The 19,502-nt window shown below is 33.7% G+C and overlaps 1 protein-coding gene across 1 annotated transcript in view; it reads left to right on the top strand.

Annotated features, from left to right (window-relative positions):
* The first annotated feature begins 3,504 nt into the window (after positions 1-3,504).
* DICER1 (dicer 1, ribonuclease III) overlaps positions 3,505-19,502 on the top strand; it is an 85,214-nt gene continuing 69,216 nt past the window's right edge. Inside the window, 5 exon segments of the mRNA XM_074213007.1 lie at positions 3,505-6,789; positions 7,379-16,830; positions 16,832-16,951; positions 17,593-17,755; positions 19,167-19,297. Of these exon segments, the coding sequence (XP_074069108.1) occupies positions 16,804-16,830; positions 16,832-16,951; positions 17,593-17,755; positions 19,167-19,297 (441 nt within the window). The 5' untranslated portion in view covers positions 3,505-6,789; positions 7,379-16,803.

Below are 19,502 nucleotides of genomic sequence, written 5' to 3'. Positions count from 1 at the left end.
TGTCTTAATCTATAGATCATGCATGTACAGTTGTGTAAAACATGTCCATATTAGCCATGTTGCAAAAAAAAAGCATTGACCAACCAAAGAACCCCCAAGAAAAATGAAGTTATATGCTTCGATCTGCAAGATTTTTTTCTGTTCTAAAAATTTTTATTAAATGATTAGAAATAAACATTTGTGTGTCTGGAAGTGTGTGTGTGTGTGTGTGTGTGTGTGTGTGTGTGTGTGTGTATGTATGTGTGTGTGTATATATATATATATATATATATATATATATATATATATATATATATATATATATATATTTGTAGCTGGAGCAGTTTTAAGTTCTACCGTTAACTTAAAGTCAGATATTGCTTGAAATATGAGAATGAATGAGATTGCCAGAGATGGAAAAATACAAATGCAGAACCTTTGGAAATGTTCTTTCAAAGTCAGGAAGAGTATAAAAAAATCCTTGAAGCAGATAGGAGAATCAGGTGGTTTCTTAGAAGCTAGGAAAGGGGAGTGTAGCTAGAACTAGGGCAATTATTTTAAGATGACTGTTACTATGTATTATTCACTGTGCATATATGACTGCATTTTGATTTTTATTCTGCATGAATTTTATGGAAAATTATTAACTATTTTTGAAAACTAGCTTATTGTGGTAATGAAACAAAAAAGGTTGATATCTAAAATATACTTTATATAGAGGATATGAATTTTGTTCATTAGGAAAGGATAAGCATCAGAATGTCCACCTTTATTTAATGCTATACTAGTAAATAAAATGCTTCCTTATGTTACTTTTCAGTGGCACATGCCTTTTATTTCTATACTTCAATGAATCTGTTTTCATCAATGTGGGTACTTCCTGCAGTGATACAGATCTCAACCCATGTCTAACCCTCTTATGAGATTCTTTTTTGTATTTTCCTGGAAATCCTCCTTGGAGAATTTGAGGTTTAGTTAATGTCAACGTTCACTTAATTTTTATAATAAAATTTTTTCCAATTAAGAAGCTATTGTTTTCTCCCTCTTCCATTTTCTATCAACTACCAACAACTGAGCTACAGCAAGTATAAATAGAAAAAGAAAAGAAAAAGAAAACCATCCTAACATTAGCATAGTCATATAATACAAATTATCTCATTGATCATGTCCTAAAATGCATTTCTCATTATGGGTATGTAATGTGTTTCCTCCTCATCAGACTTCTGGAATTGTGGTTTGTCATTGCATTAATCCTAAATTAATTAATCATTAATTCTTTTGAAGTTGTTTTTCTTTTTAATATTGCTGTCATTGTATGAATTGTTTTTCTGGCCAAACTCACTTCACTTTATATCAGTTCATAAGGGTCTTTACATTTTCTTCTGAAATTTTTTTTTGGTCATTTTTTCCTGGCGCAATAATATTACATTATATCCATACCATAATTTGTTTAACCATTCTCCTCTGGGTGGGCCACTCCCTTAGTTTCTATCTATTTTATTACCACAAAAAAGGTATGCTATAAATATTTTTGTACATGAATATTTTCTCTCTTTCTTTATTCTCTGTGCATTATGAACTTAGGGTCAACCATGATTTAGTGACTCATTTCAAATTGCTCTCCAGAATGGCCAGATCAATCCACAAACAGTACATTCATATTTCTGTTTTCTGGTAGCCTTCCAGCAGTTTTAATTTTCCTCATTTGTCATTGCCAGTATGATCAGTGTGAGGTAATTTAATTTTTTCTGTTTTTTTTGCAAGACAGTGGGGTTAAGTGACTTGCCCAAGGTCACACAGCTAAGTAACTAACAAGTGTCAGAGGTTGGATTTGAACTCGGGTCCTCCTGATCCCAGTGCTCTATTCACTGTGGCACAGAACTGCCTTCAATTTTCATTTCTCTTAATAGTGGTTCTAAGTTGTGTACACTAGTTGTATTCTTAATTTACCTCCTTTTCCAGTCACATATTTTGCTGGATAATCACTTTGAAGCTCAGGCCATGGTGAGGGAGCTGCCCTTGCTTTTTGGTTGGTTGGTTGGTTGGTTGGTTGGTTGATCGTGAAGTTTTTGCTCTTGACCTGTACTCATTAAGTGACCCTGGGACAGGTCACTTAACTTAATTCTCAGTGCTCCAGGCAGTTCTTTGAGACTAGACATTGTAGAAGAGTTCCTGATAGGGAAGGAAAGAGAAAGGGATGGAAAGGGTGAGGTAATATTTATTAACACCAACTGTGCCAGATATTTTGCTAAGTAACAAATATTTGATCCTCACATCACTGCTAGGTACTTGATGTTATTATTCTCAGTTTACATTTGAGGAAACTGAGACAGTGGGTAGCTAGGTGGCCCAGTGAATAGGATGTCATACCTGAAGCCAGGAGGACTCATCTTCTTGATTTCAAATTGACCTCAGATACTTAATGTTTGCCTTATTCTGGGCAAGTCATTTAATCCCAATTGCCTCAGTTTCTCTTCTGTTAAATGAGCTGAAGAAGGAAATGGCAAACCACTTCAGTATCCTTCCCAAATGGGATCATGAAAAGTCAGGCAAGATTGAAAAAAAAACTGAACAGCAACAACAAACTGAGGCAAGGAAAGGCTAGATGACTTGCCCAGAGTCACATAGCTAGTGTCTTGAGGCTGGATTTGACCTCAGGTCTTCTTGACTCCAGACCCAGCATTCTGTCCACTGTTCCAGCAGCTGCTTGATATTCATTCTTATAGAGAATTCCCTACGTGGAAAAATATATACCATAAAAAAAACCAAACTTTTAACTTTTATGTTAATGTGCTATAGACTATTCGTGACCTCCATGTGCCTTTTCATAGTACTTTCAGTCACTTTGGGAGGTTGTGGTGATCCTTGAATTGCAATCATAATAGTATGACTGCCTTAAATGTTGAAGTTTTAAAAAAGAGAATTCTTTAAAAAAAAGAAATGTTTCAGTCATGTGAAAGTGCTACAGTTTTCCAATATTCTGCCCTTTTCCTCTTATTCAGTTTTGGACCCAGATCAGTTTGTCTTAATTGCTTATTTAAGATGTACTTTTGGCTAGGTAACTCAATAGAGAGAATGTCAGGTCTGGAGTCAGAAAGAGTACTTTTCCTAAATTCAAATCCAATCTCAGACACACACTTATTAGCTGTGTGACCCTGGGCAAGTCATTTTTAATCCTATTTGCCTAAATTCCTTATCTGTTAAATGAGCTGGAGAAGGAAATGGCAAACTACTTTCTTACCTTTGCTAAGAAAACCCCAAATAGAATCACTAAGAGGCAAACACAACTGAAAAGCAGCTAAAAAACAACAGCAAATAGATATAGTTGATAGTGGAATAATCCAAAAGTTTGTCCATGAGACTTATCCTTTAATTGTAATTATTGTAATAATTGTAATGTTTCCCTGATGACTGCCTCTTGCAGGATGAGGACTAATGTATGCTGAATTATGGAGACTTTGAATAACTGCAGATTTTTAAAAGTTCCAGTTATAATTTGTTAGTGTATACAATAATTCTGTAAGTATTCTTGTTAAAAAATAAATAACTTCAATACCTTCTCAAAATAGTTTATTTTTATTCTAAATTTTAATGTCATTAACTGACCATTTCAAAAGTAAACAATCAAGAAAAGAACTAAATGTGAAGCCACTTGTATTCCATACAATTTGGTTTTTAAAATTGGCATATTAGTACCAAACTGCCTTGTGTATCAACTTCTGAACTTCTGTTCTGTCTCTGTGTTTTAAAGAATGTTTCATTGATGTTCTTTTATTTCTTTTTTATATAACTTTTTTCATTTCCCACTTATTCCTTTTTCTGCTCAAAAACCCCTTCCAGTTAAGCAAAATAAATTCATACATTGGCCACATCTGAAAATGTGTGTCCCATTTTTCACATCTTAACCAAAAGATGGATAAAATGCTTCACCATCACTCATCTAGAATCTTTTAGATGGCAATTGCGTTGATCTGATTAATTCTTTCAAATTTCTTTCCTTTACATTTTTTCCGTTAATTATGTAAATTGTTCTTGTACTTTATTTTGTCAGCTCATGTATGTGGCTCCAGGTTTTGGGAAATAGGGTGTTTCTTTGACAAAATTATCCATAATTGGGGTGGCTAGGTTGCACAGTGGATAGAGCACCGGCCCTGGGGTCAGGAGTACCTGAGTTCAAATCAGACCTCAGACACTTAATAATTACTTAACTGTGTGGCCTTGGCCAAGCCACTTAAGCCCATTTGCTTTGCAAAAGAAAACCTAAAAAAAAACCCCCCAAAATTGATAATTGATTTAGTCATTTCTCAGTTAATGAGCATAAATTTTGTTTCCATTTCTTTACTATGCAAAAGTACTGCTATAATTTTTTTGTTCTTACTGGTTCTTTTTCTTTATCTTTGATCTGTTTGAAGTATATGAAAGTATATCAGAAATCATTCAGTTTGGGATGTAGTCCAAATTATTTTCCAGAATAGTTGGACCCATTTACCATTCCACCAGTGGGCTTAATTAGTGCCTGTTTTCTCAAAACCCCTTCAAAAAGTATTTTTTTTGGGGGGGGTAGATTTTGTACATCTGATGGATATGAGGTAGAACCTTAGCTTTACTATCATTAGTGATTTGGAATATGTTTTTTATCTGACTGTTACTAGTTTGTCAATTATTACTTTTTTCATAATATGACTATTTAATGGGGAATGTCTCTTTTGGGAATAATTTCTGAGTTGCTTTGTGCTTCATGTAGCATTTTACTTATAGCAATTCTTTATGGTGGTTAGTATAACTATTTTGTTCCTAGTTTATAGCCAAGGAAACAGCCTCTGAGAAATGAGATTACATGCCCAAGACACACAGTTGAAGGAGTAGCAAATTTGAGATCTGAAGACCAGTACTATATTTCCCAGTTCTTTAATCAACGTGATTTGGAGTTATTGTAAAATAGCTCTGCTATTTTAAGTAGCAAGAAATACTGTAATCCAGACTCCATGGGAATTAGATTGTCACAATGTCAAGTCTGAACTCCCTGAAACCTTGGATCTTCACCCTCATCATCTCCAGGCTCTTCTCTCTTCCCCTTTTCAAAATCTCTGGCTTGCCCAGTCACATAGCCAAGAGATAACAGAAGTGTAACTTGAATGCAAGTCTTCTGGGCATCTTTGAAGATACTGAATCATTGATATCTTTCTTACTCTGATAATTGTCATCCATTGATAATCAACTGCTTTTTCTTCACTTTATCATCATAATCTATTTGCAGAACAAAAGACCATATATGTGTTGTCTCCCTTTATTTGAAAGTGAACTTTTTGAGGGCAGGGGCAGTCATGTTTTATATACATACCTGTGTGTAATACACATGCACACACTGTAAACACACATGTATACACTTGAGTGCATGTGGGTTTGTGTGTGTGTGTGTGTGTGTGTGTGTGTATTTCTATCCCATTGTGACTGGTTTGTGGTCAGTGCATAATAAATGTTTTAACATTCATATAAACCCATATTTTCTAAACTTTAACCACAAATTTCCTCCAATAGTTGTCTTTATATTTAAAATTATATCTTAAATCTCTGTAGCACCCCCCCCCTTTTAAGAGCCTAAAGATCTTGAAAGTTCTTTTAGTTTCTTTAAACTGTTAGGTAGAAATATTTCTTATAGATCTTTTAACAATCATGATCCTTTTATTGTGTTTCCCACCTTGTGTGTCATTGGGATTGTGTGGGAGGTGAGCATTTTTTGCTTTAAGGAGAGTGGGAATGAAATCTTGACTCTTTTATTTGTAAAGTTAATGGTGTTTGAATGTGACACTAGTAAAATAGATGAAGGAGAAAGTTGTTGGAATCATTCATTATTGGCTATTGTTGAGAAAATCCTCTTTGGGAAGCTCTAGATGCCTTTAACTTTCTACTGGGAAGGGTTAGCTGCCACAATCCTTTGTGTGGAAGATTTCACAGAAGTTTCAATATTAAAATGCTAATGTAGATTAAGCTTTCTTGTTTATACTAGAACTTGACCTGAGAGTCTGATATGTGGCCTGTCAGATTCAGGGTTATCTTTAACTTTTTTAAGACTCTAGTTGGCAGAAATTGGTAGGTTTGCAGTTTTAACTGTGCTCATAAATTAAAATTAGAATTAAGGGTCTTTATTGCTTTGTAGAATCAAAAGAAAAGGTGCTACTTATAGATTTTTACTTGTTTTTTTAGAAGTACTTTTATCACCAGTAGAGTCATCTGGAGAACTATTAAGACCAACTATTTTTATTTAATAGTTAAAATTACAACATGTGATCTTTCTTTTTTAAAATTTGTTTTAGAACAGGGATTAGTTTGAACTAGGAAAGCAAAATATAAATATCAGGCAATGTTATTTTTGAATTATGTTAGGTGGAATTCATTAGAAATGAAATTAGATACTTAATAAATTTTAGGAGTTTCTTGTTTTTTGAATACTCTTTTTGTAAAATATAAACTATAATTGTATATGTTAAGTGCTTTAAAACATATGATTAAATTTAGTGGCAGAAAAGGCCATTTAAATATAATTGAACTATTGACTTCTTTTAAAAATATACTAGGAAATACTAATTTCTCTGAAGCCATTTAAAGGACAGTTGTAATAGAAGTAGAAAAATGGTACCTACTTTTTTTAAAAAGCCTCTTTTTTGATTCTTAAAATTTAAAATTCAGCAAAGCACGATACTATGTTAGAAAAAAATATTCTTTCTTTTCATGTTACCTTTTAGGTTACCTAGTGTGAAACAAATTTACAAACTTGGGAATTCTGGAAGAGCTCAGAATCAGCATTTTGAGGTAAACATAAATACTAAAGTAATTTTACACAAAACCTTGATAACTGAAATTATAAATTTTAATAGTCACATTATAAAGGTGTGATATGAGCAGTTAATAAGGGAGAATTAAAATGTAAATGAGGGCAGCTAAGATTCACACCTTATGTTGTTTTTATCTTAATAAGTCTTTTTACCTTTTACTGATAAGTCATCTGTAATTTCTTTTTGAAGTTAGTTTACAACTTCATTTAAATGCCTTTAGAATTCATCTCTGAATGTTGTAACAATTAACTTTGCAAATTATATAAAGAAAAATATAAACCTCAATCTTAAAAATTTTTTCTTACTTTTCCTCTACTTCTCCCCTCCAACAACTTTTTTGAAAATTTTCTGGCAGTTAACTTTTTATTATTATTATAATTGTTGCCATTTGTTTGTAAATAACTCTGAAATGGAGTTAACTAAAAACCAACATATTATTTTGTTTGATTTTGACACAGAATGCCCTTTTATTAATCTCTTTATACCAGTAATGTTCTTCCATTTTGGATTTGGTTGTTTTTCATTTTCAGGAAAGTCTCATACTTCAATATTTGTTTATTTTTTAGAACAGAAGCTTGGGTATGGTGTGACTTTCCCTTATAAACTACTATCAGTGTCAAAATGCAATTCATCCAACAGCAGCAACACAGAGTTCTCAGAAATTAAAATGGTAAATCTAAAATTAACAAAAATAAACAACCCTATGAAGTAGATACTGCAAGTATTACCCCTGTTTTTCAGGTTCATTTTGGTATATTGGGGAATACCACTGACTAGAATAAGAGAATTTGAGTTAAAATCTCATCTCTTTTAGGACCTTTATCTTTAAGACCCTATATAAATCACAGCCTTCTTCAGTTTTTTTTATCTGAAATGATGTAATAGATAACCTGAAAAGTCCCTTCCAGTTTTAGCTCTATGATATATGGTTAAAGTGAGAGAACTGAAGTTAAAGAGATTGTGACTTGACCACAGTCAGACATGGTCTGTAAAGTGCAAAAAGAAATTGAGAATCTAGAATTTTGTGGAGCTAATGGTTTTATCTACATGATTTTCACTTAAGACTCAGAATTTAGCTTTGTGATAACTATGTAATTAATACTAATTATTAGTATTACTATTGACTAATGCAATACTATAGCAGTACTCATATTACATTTTTTAATGACAGCTTAAAATTTTGTTGGGGAAACAGCTTGTAACTTGATTACATCTGCTGCCCTTGCCATACTCTAATTTGTTTTATATTTTTAAAGATTCATGTAGTAAGAAATTCAAAGTTTTAAACATATTCTAATTTTTGGTGTATTTTTGAAAATTTAGATTCAGTTTCATTCAGGTCTGTCATGACAAAGCTATAGTGTGGAAATAGGTTCTCGACCACAGGAATGCTAAAAATTGAACATCTCTCCCTTCCATATGCACATATATAAATATAGTGTGTACTTCTAATGTAAGATTGTATGTCAATTGTAGATAACAGGTTGTTTAAATTCAACTCATGGGTGGGCATAGATAGATATCTTTAAAATCTTAGCCATCCCTCTCCCAGTGAGACTTTAAATCCTCCCTGGAAGGGTATAGGAGAAGGAGCCATGGAGTTGGCTACTCAGTTTTCTACTTAGAAGATGTACTAAATGGGAATTTTATCCTCTTTGCACCTGAGACTTCCCTTCAACTCCTGCTCCCAAATATTTCTGATATGAGGATATGATTTTTTTAGGTTAAAAAAATTCAGCAAAGCCACTGGTTTCCCTAATAGTTTTCTCTTAACCTAAGTTTGACTTCTTCCCACCAAAAGTTAGTTACACAAAAGACCATCTAGGAACTAATGAGTAAACTAGGAACTATAATGAGTAAATCCATTTATTCAAGCAAGTAGCAAATGAAAATTGGAAAAGTTCCACAGATTAAACAATATAAGAAAATATGAGGAAAAGATGAAATCTTGCTTAGCCAAACAAGAGGCACTCAGGGTGGTTAGGTGGTGCAGTGGATAGAGCACTGGCCCTGGAGTCAGGCTTACCTGAGTTCAAATGCAGCCTCAGACACTTAATAATTACCTAGCTGTGTGGCATTGTACAAGCCACTTAACCCCATTGCTTTGCAAAAACCGTTAAAAGAGAGAGAGAGAGAGAGAGAGAGAGAGAGAGAGAGAGAGAGAGAGAGAGGCACTGAAGGCGAAATTCTCATGAAGTCTTTATGAAGGCAAACTACAAATCAGGTGTATTTTAAGAGCACTCAGATTCTCCTTACACTTCTATAAAGAGTATTTTTCTTTTTTTTTAATTAGAATTGATTCTTTGAAAATCTGGAACCATATGCGTTTTTTAAAGCAATAATTGAGAGCTCTTAATATTTCATATCAACTCTCTTTTGTGCAGGCACGTAGCCTTCACTTCTTTCTTAGCATCTTATGCAGAAATGCTCCTGGATTATACTCCTACCCTATCCCCCATTCACAGAGTTTTCTGAAAGTTATCACAATAGAGAGTATTTTGTGAAAATTTAAAAATCTCAGGTTTGAAGCTTTGTGCTAAACAACAAACATGTTCCTAGGCCTAACCATTATATTATATGCTTAGGAAATCTGAATTAATTTAGAAATTACTAGTCTTTTTTGTGTTGAGGTTTTTTTTTTCTTTCAAAGCAATGGGGTTAAGTGGCTTGCTCAAGGCCACACAGTCAGGTAATTATTAAGTGTCTGAGGTCAGATTTGAACTCAGGTACTCCTGACTCCAGGGCCGGGGCTCTATCCACTGCGCCACCTAGCTGCCCCAAAATTACTAGTCTTTAAGAAAAAAATATATTTAAGAAGAGTAAAGTTATTTCTTCTAACCTCATTTCTTATACACGTTCCATTGTCTTTATATACCATATTTTTTTCATCCATTCCATGATCACTGACTTTGCTTTCAATCTTTTGACACCTCGGAATAAAATGCTGCTCTGAATTGTTTTGCTCTGTGTTAGACTTATCCTTAAAAACAACAAAAACTCCTGGTACATATCCACCAATGCAGTTCTTTGGGCCAAAGACAATGAAGTTTAAATCACCCTTTTTACAAAATTCCAAACTGAAATCAAGAACAGTTGAATCAATTCCACTATATTTTATTAATTTGCCTTTCTACATAAGCTCCTTCAATGTAGACTTTTTCTTTTTTTTCCTTTTTTTATTTTGTCATTTTTTGCTAATTTGGTTGGTGTGAGGTGAAACTTTATGGTTGTTTCAATAATACTTCTCTTATTAGAGGCTGTTTGGTGATGTGGATTGACAGTCTCATATTCAGAAAGCCCTGCTTTCAAATTCTGACTCATATGGGCTGTTTGAAAATTGGAACAAGTCTTAGTTACTTGATTTCAGTGCTCCCAAGTAGTTCCTTTAAGATTATTAAATTCAGAAAAAGGTGCTGATCTGTATTGTGAGAGGAGAGGGCATTTTTTTTTTAGGTTTTTTTGCAAGGCAAATGGAGTTAATGGCTTGCCCAAGGCTAGGTAATTATTAAGTGTCTGAGATGGGATTTGACCCCAGGTACTCCTGACCCCAAGGCTGGTGCTTTATCCACTAAGCCACCTAGCTGCCCCAAGAAGGCATTTTCTAACAGGGAATTCTCTGTACCAATGAAATCTTAGGTCTGGACCAGGCAATTCTCTTAATATTAGTTATTTGAAATATATTTTCATGTGGGCATTTATTATAATTTTTTTGAAGACTACTTACTCATATCATTTGATCATTTGTCTTTTGGAGAACAACTGTCTCTGACTTCTTGAGTGGATTACAAACTTCTGATAGAACATATGAAACCAGTATTGCCTTTGTATTCTTTGATATTTATTATTTTATTTAAGGCAATGGGGTTAAGTTACTTGCTCAAGGTCACACAGCTAAGCAATTATTAAGCATATGAAGTTAGATTTGAACTCAGGTCCTTCTGATTCCAGGGCCAGTGTTCCATCCATTGCACTACCTAGCTGCCCCTGACTTTGTACTCTCAACCCAGCAACAATTGTATATACACATTTGTTGTCTAAGACTTAATTTAGCAAAATGTGGGAAGGTTCATTGCATCACTGCAGGGTAGTAAATTTTTTTTTTTGGCTTTTTGCAAGGCAGTGGTGTTAAGTCACTTGCCCAAGGTCTCACAAGTAAATAAATATTAAATGTCTGAGACTGAATTGATTCCAGGCAAGTGCTCTATCACCGCAACACCTAGTTGCCTTTGGGTAGCAAATTTTTCAATCATAGCTGGAATACTTTTGAATGGATAGGTAGTAGTTGGAGGATGTGGTAATTATCAATAAAACCACAGAATACTGAAATATGCAGACTGGTAAATTCTTATATTATAAATATGTACCAAAACAATTTTAAAACTTCAGCATTCCTATTCTGATGCACTGTGGTAGTGGCCCCTTGATTCTTTTTTTTTTTTTTTTAGATTTTTCAAGGCAATGGGGTTAAGTAGCTTGCCCAAGGCCACACAGCTAGGTAATTATCAAGTGTCTGAGGTCGGATTTGAACCCAGGTACTCCTGACTCCAAGGCTGGTGCTCTATTCACTGTGCCACCTAGCCGCCCCGGCCCCTTAATTCTTGAAGATTATGACAGTGGTGTGCTGACCCTATCAATCTAGAAATCTGATCAAATGGTTTTTTACTTTTTAATTGTAATTTTATTGTATTAAAAAATTGCAAAAGCCATTTTTTAGCTCCTGTTCCTAGAGGCAGCTCAACTTAGCTCTTGGTTATAGTTTGCTAATCTCCCTTTCTGAAAGATTCTAGCAATTGACAAATAAAAGACATAAATATTAATTTACATTTTAGCTCTGAAATTAGTCAAGTTAACATTACAGTCAAAAGCTGTATTCATTTATTTTTTCTTAAAGATTTTATTTATTTTGAATTTTACAATTTTTCTCCTAATCTTGCTCCCCCCCCCCAGAAGACAGTAATTACATTGTTTCCATGGTATTCACTGAGTAAAGTAGAATGTGATGAGAGAGAAATCATATCCTTAAGGAAGAAAAATAAAGTATAAGATAGCAAAATAGATAACAGTTTTTTCCTAAATTAAAGGTAATAGTCTTTGGTCTTTGTTCAAACTCCACAATTCTTTCTCTGGATACTGATGGTATTCTCCGTCACAGATATCCCAAAATTGTCCCTGATTTTACACTGATGGAATGAGCAAGTCCATCAAGGTTGATCATCACCCCCATGTTGCTTTTAGGGTGTACAGTGTTTTTCTGGTTCTGTTCATCTCACTCAGCATCAATTCATGGAAATCCCTCCAGGCTTCCCTGAATTCCCATCCTGCCTGGTTTCTAATAGAACAATAGTGTTCCATCACACACACACACACACACACACACACACACACACACACACACACACACAACACAGTTTGCTAAGCTATTCCCCAATTGAAGGACATTTACTTGATTTCCAATTCTTTGCCACCACAAACAGGGCTGTTATGAATATTTTTGTACAAGTGATGTTTTTACCCTTTTTCATCATCTCTTTAGGGTATAGACCCAGTATTGGTATCGCTAGATCATTTTTGTTGCCCTTTGGGTATAATTCCAAATTTCTCTCTGACTTGCATTCTTTTTTTTTTTTAAGGTTTTTTGCAAGGCAAATAGGGTTAAGTGGCTTGCCCAAGGCCACACAGCTAGGTAATTATTAAGTGTCTGAGACTGGATTTGAACCCAGGTACTCCTGACTCCAGGGCCGGTGCTTTATCCACTACACCACCTAGATGCCCCTCTGACTTGTATTCTTATACATTTAACTAACTTCTTTTTTTTTTTTTTATTTGAGAAATGAGACCTTTATCAGAGAAACTTTTTCAGTGTAAACTCTTTGAGTGTAATTCCAAATTGTTCTCTGGAAAGGTTGGATAATTTCACAGCTCCACCAACAATGTATTAGTGTCCCAGATTTCCCACATCCTTTCCAACATTAATCATTGTCCTTTGTGGTCATATTGGCCAATCTGAGAGATGTGAGGTGGTAATTTGCATTTCTCTAATAAATAGCATCATAGCTATTCTTGAGTAATTCTTCACCTCTGGAATATAACTTACCTGGCAACTCTCAGGATATCTACCAAAGTTTTTTAAAAAATTTTTTTTTAGTGCTCTTGTCAAAGATAAAAGGTAAACAGTTATTTTAGTAAATTCTCTTTATCTTTCTCTTTGTAACTCAGTGTTTCTTCTGCCATGAACAGGTAACATCTTCATAGATTAAATTTAAAACTCTATAAGAAAATGGGGTTAAGTGACTTGCTCAGGGTCACACAACTAGGTAATTATTAAATATCTGAAGTTGAATTTGAACTCAGGTCCTCTTGACTCCAGGGTCGGTGCTCTATCCACTGCACCACCTGGCTGCCCCCCCCCCACTCTCTATCTCTTTATAAATTATCAAAACTCTGTCTCTTTACAAATAGCAATTAAAAATCTCTATCTCCTTATAGGTTTCTCATAGGTCAAAGTTAAAATATTCACATAACCCCACTGATTGACCATAGGGAATGATAATTAAGCTGTCAGAAAGCAGATTCTTCAATAGACAATAACAGTTTTTGTAGTTTTGGTAGAAAAGACAATTGAAACGGATGTTACATAAAGAAATCTGGCAAAGTCTTGTGAAATAATGCAAAATGAAAACAGAACTAAAACAAAGTAGAGGATACTTAGTGGATAGCATGGCTTAGTGGATAACATGCTTGAAAAAGGAGTCAGAAAGATCTGAGTTCAAATCCTATCAGACAAGTATTAGCTACCCTGGGTGAATCATTTAACTTCTTTTAGTTTCTTTTTCCTTAACTCTGAAATGGAAAAAAATAATAATAGCATCTATATTGAGTCCTTACTGAGGAGCTTTCACAAAACTTAAAGCACAATGTAAATACTAGCCATTATTAATTTCATATAACTCCTCCAACAAGAACTATTCCCATAGTTTGTCACCTTTACTAAGCACAGTAATAAATGTTAGTTATTATTTTTAGCTATTGAGTATATACCAACTACCCTCAAATGATAGGAAAAATGAATGAGAATGAAAGAACAAAGAACAATCCTTATTGTAAATTTGGATGGAGTGGCTGAAAAAGTTAAACTTTAAAAAAATATATCAGAACTATGATTTCATTGGTATTGCAAATTCTTCACAAAGGAAGCAAATGCCCTTCTATCACAGCAAGTTGACATCTGTTGTACAATAGTTTTAAGGGGGTTTGCGGGGCACATTATTATTTATCCTACGTATTTCACAAGGCAGTATTGTAAGGAAAGCACTTTTAGGTCTTTTTAGTTGCAAACCTGAGTGACTAGATTTCATGGATCATATTGTGAACTATAGAAATAAAGAAATAAAAGAAGTTCCTAAATCATCCATTATCCCTCTTGGCACCTTCGTGTGGAAACTTCCTTGTTATTAATAGATCTGTTGCTTTTGGATATATATCTCTGGAAATTATCTGCCTAGAGATGATAATTAAACCTTTGGTGTCTGGTGAGTTTCTTAAGAGAGAGTATGGAGGTAGAAGGGAAGAGGGCCCAGGACAGAACTTTAGGGTATTCCCATGGTTAGAGGTCATGATATGGATGATAAGACAGCAAACAAGACTGAGAAGTAACTTTCAAATGAGTGGGAGATAAACTAGGAGAAAATATCATCAAAACCCAATGGGAAAAAATGGTGTCCAAAACTTGAGAGTGTCTAAGAGGAGAAGGTGATCTTCATCAATGTCAAATGCAACAGGGAGATCAAGAAGAATTCGGAATGAGAAAAAAACCTATCAGCTTTTTCTATAAAAAGATCATTGATACTTTAAAGAGAGAAATATCGGTCAAGTGGTCAGATTGAAAGCTATATTGCAAAGGACTGAGGTGTAACTAAGAGGAGATGATGTTAAGGCAGGGAGTGTAGGCAAAATTTTTCAAGGCATTTGACTGAGAAAAGGAGGAGAGGAGACCAGACTCTTACTTAGGGGTTTCATTTCACAAAGTGAAGCTAATGTAGGTTTTTAATTAAAGAAAGGATGAAGGTTCTGGAATGAGAAATTGAAAAAAATATTTAATGGAGTATAGAGGAGGAAAGAGAATGAGGAGGAATGAGGGCTGAGGCTATGAGAAGCAACTCCTCCAGGATTTTACCTTCCTTTTTTTCTTTGCTCCCCATCACAACCATTTTTTTTTCTTCTTTGAGAAAACTGGGAGGGGTAAAAGAATAACCTCACCATTGCCAGCAGGAAGAGAAGTGGAATTCCTGGGCCTAATCTGTTTTGGACTGCTCTTGTTATATAAGAAATATATCAAAATCTCAGTGTTATCTAATTGTTGGTTAGACAGTCTTGAGATGATCGGTTTGGGATATACTTTGTGTTCCAAGTGACATAAGCAATAAAATCTATACCTAAGGGAAGACAAAGTTCATTTGGGTTGTGAGTAAAGGACAGATTATGTTTCATGTAGGTCCCTTGTTTATTCTTATATGGACAGAACAAGTGCTGGATCATTTTTAAGAACATAGAACATATGCCCTTTATAAAGCTTTGCTATTTTACTACAGTTTGAAAAATAGTCTGAGAATGACAGTTCTAATCTTCTTGGACATCCTCAACTCCTAGTGATGATGCTATTGCATTATCTACCTCCCTTGTTGAATTTGTTTCTGAACTCAGCGGTTATGCATCTGTAGGTTGCTGTAAAGTAACTGTGCATAAAAAATATTATATACTTGGATTGTAGGTCGAATTAAACTGAAAAAAAAATCAAGTCGATATACTATACTAACATTGTAAATTTAACATCAGGGAATGCACAATTGTACTTGTCACAGAATAGACATTATTTCTCTTTCTGGGTTTTGGGGGAAGGTAACCAATAGTCCAATTAAGAAAAATCATCTTTTGACCATTCCCATTGTGAAGGATGGTGGAAGAGACAAATTCTCCTATGCTGAGTAGGCAGCTCCCTTCTTTTTATTATAAGTCAGAGATGCTCAAGAATGCCTCTCCGTGGTTGGATATAGAATCAATAATTCACATTTTATGATTTGAAGTAGTCAAGACCATGGAAAAGAGTATGTAGACATGTTTACCAATATCTGTATCACTACTTTCTAGGTTTCTAGGCACTTGAACGAATGCAGTATATTAATCTTGTTTTGCATGTGGTTTAAAATTTTTTCTTGCTTTCTTTCTCCATCATTTTTATATATAGTTAAATCTTCACTTGTAACAGTAAAAAAAGAAAAGGGGGGAGAGGTGTTTACTAAAATCAATCAACCAACTTATTAACAAATTTAGCATTCTATGTAGCATTCTGTATCCAGTTTTCAATGGAGGGAGAGAGGTGCTTTCTATTATCTCTTCTCTTGAGCCAAACTTTTGTTATTGTATTTGCATAGGGTTTAATTTCCTTTTTTTCCTTTTAAAAAATTTTGTATTCATGGATATTTCATTTTACAGTATAAAAATGATATAAATGTTGTGTCTGTTACTCTTGTTCTGCTCTGCACCAGTGTATAGATTTTATCATTGCTTATAATTTTAAGTGGTATTTTAAAACATTTATATAAATGTGTATGCTTACCTAGATTTTACATTGTTTAAAAAAATAGTGAAATGGTTAATCAGCTTGAACAAGAGCTACAAGTGAAATGGTAATCTCTTTTGACTTTACATTAATCTGAACTTGAAGGCTTTCTATAGTGTTTTGATAGAGTACCTTACAGTTAGCAGTGCCTAGTATAGGTAGAATACTATACTTGCCTTTGAACATATTCTTTAGAGATTGAAGAAATACTACATCAAAGATTGGAAAAAGATCCATAAATATGTTATTCTGAGATTTTCTTTATTTCTCTGATTTTTAAATGTTTTATAATAATGCATAGTTGTTGTAATGGTATTCTTTTCCCTCTTTATAGTAAGCTGTGCTAGAACAAAAATGCAATGAAAGAAACACTGGATGAATGAAAAGCCCTGCTTTGCAACCCCTCAGCATGGCAGGACTGCAGCTCATGACCCCTGCTTCCTCACCAATGGGTCCTTTTTTTGGACTACCATGGCAACAAGAAGCAATTCATGATAACATTTACACCCCAAGAAAATATCAGGTACTAATGCTAATATTAATCATTGAACTTTTTCTCTAATAGGGAGTAAATTGGCTTGTACATGACATGAGTTACATATATCTAGTTTTACTGGGAGCAAGGAATCCTATTCTGATTCATTCTTATACTTTTCAGAAATACATTCTACCTTAATATTTGTGTTTAATTGATTTGATGTTATTTCTTAAGTTCCTCATTTTTTCTTGTCACTTTAAAGATCTTGCTGTACCTGAACATACATTTCTTAGATAATTTGGGTAGGTACGTTATTTTTGTCCTAATGGCTTGGAACTCTACCTTTATTTAAAATTAATTGTGTTAAACTGGTAGAGCAAAGTTTCCTGATAGCTTTAGATTTTCTTGTCTAGAAGTGAGCATTATTAGTTTTGAAGTAAATTTTTTTAAAATAACTTTGGTAAAATATAGATGTTATATGAAATATGAAAATATTTTCAGATAATTCTCAAAAGCATTTCAGTAAGTCTAGATGTCATTCTTACATAGAATTCTCTTAGGTATCATTTTTGTGATTTCTGTGGTTTCTGCAGGAAGCAATCATATCTTTCTTGCATACCTTATAGTTGTTGCATTTTACATTTAACAGGTTAAAAAGCCTTATATTTTTTCCAATATATTTCTAGGTTGAACTGCTTGAAGCAGCTCTGGATCATAATACAATTGTCTGTTTAAACACTGGCTCAGGGAAGACATTTATTGCAGTACTACTCACTAAAGAGCTGTCCTATCAGATCAGGGGAAATTTCAACAAAAATGGAAAAAGGACGGTGTTCTTGGTCAACTCTGGTAATTTTTAAAATATTGCTTTGTCCAAAACATTGTGTAGAGTAAAAAAATGGTGGGAGTTAATCATAAAGCATTTTTCTTGTGTTTATTGATAGGAGTTTGGTTAATAATAGGCTTTTCAAAGTCCTAAGAATAGTCATATAACTTTTTGGTTTTCCCTCTTAAATTTACTTGAATTCAATTTGAAGTAAATGTATTGCAAGCTCAAATGATTATTCCTGATAACTTTTTGATATATATTATTTTTTTCTGTCACAAATTTATAAAAAGAAAAAGTAAAATAGTCTTCAAGATTTTGACAGTTGGGTAATAGAGATATCATTTGTTTTAATGCAATAGATTAACACTTAAAATTTTACAAATTTTTTTTTGAAGTAAGGGTGGTAAGATTCTTTGTATTACCTTTTGAAGCTCTAGCAAATGTATACATGACTTCTGAATTAGTTTAGCTATGTATGCAATGTTCATAGAATACTTTAAAAGTATCAATCTTTGTTGAATGATGAATTTATAAATAATCAAATGATTTGAAAATAGAACTAGTAGTTAAGAATTACTGTCATTTCTGCCTAAATTCATTTCCACTCCCTTAGACTAGAACAAGTGAATCATTGGTGACTGGGAATTCTGGAAAGTAAAATTGAGTTGAAGGAGTTGGGAAGAAAAGATTTATCTGATTGAAGATTGTGACCAAATTAATGAGGATGGTTCGGAAGTAACACTAGTCAGTAGTATTTTGGCAGAGAATACTGCCACTCTGCATGATTGATTAAATGCTAGTTCTTTTTTATATCTTCCTCTGAACTTAGTATATAAATTTTATGGTTCAATATTTTTTTTTAACTAGTACTATTAGTTGAATGGTTTGAGAGTTGGCCTCAGTTAGGAAAACCTAGGTTCTATGTCAGTCGTTGAAGCATTCTGATTCATGTGATCTGGGCAGATCACTTAATCTTTTAGTGCTCCAGGCAATTCTTTCATGAGAAGTTGCTCATTTACTTGTCAAGCATGGAACTGATCTTGGAGTCAGGAGGACCTCACTGAAAACTCCCAGGGCTATGAAATTACATTGTTCAGTCCAAAAATTAAATATTATTATCAAGAAGTAACTTGGCATAGTAGTCAAAAAGACTGGCCATGTTGTCAGAAAGACCCAGATTCAAGTTCTACTTGTGAAGTATATGCACGGTGAGCACTTGGGCAACCCCTTTTGGAGTACCCCAACTAGCTCTCAAAGACTCTTAGATGACAGGCCATTTGGCTGTCTGCCTAGGTAAATAAAATTTGCCATTAGGAGGTTCCTCAGTCTGATAAACTCATATTTATGAGACCTTAAATATATATTACTAGGCCATAGAATCATCTAAGAAATGTTTATTTTATCCATATGAAATTATATGTTTATATTCAGCAAACCAGGTTGCCCAGCAAGCATCAGCGGTCAGAACACATTCAGATCTCAAGGTTGGAGAATATTCAAGCTTAGAAATAAGTGCATCTTGGACAAAAGAGAAATGGAACCAAGAATTTATTAAACACCAGGTGAGATATAGAAAGATTTTTATAATATATAATATCATTAATATTTTTGAATTTGACTTATAAAGTGATTTTAGACTTAATTATCAGGATTAGGAATTAAAAATAAATCTTTAATTAAAAGTTGCTGGGTCCTGTTTTTGCCAGTAACAAATCAATATTTTGATTAGATAGTAAATTGAATGAGTACAGGAATAATATCTAACTG

This window comes from Macrotis lagotis, chromosome 1, assembly GCF_037893015.1.
Source record: "Macrotis lagotis isolate mMagLag1 chromosome 1, bilby.v1.9.chrom.fasta, whole genome shotgun sequence".
NCBI lineage: Eukaryota > Metazoa > Chordata > Mammalia > Peramelemorphia > Peramelidae > Macrotis > Macrotis lagotis.
Note: the sequence above shows the minus strand (reverse complement) of the source record. Positions and strands in the feature narration are given on the sequence as shown.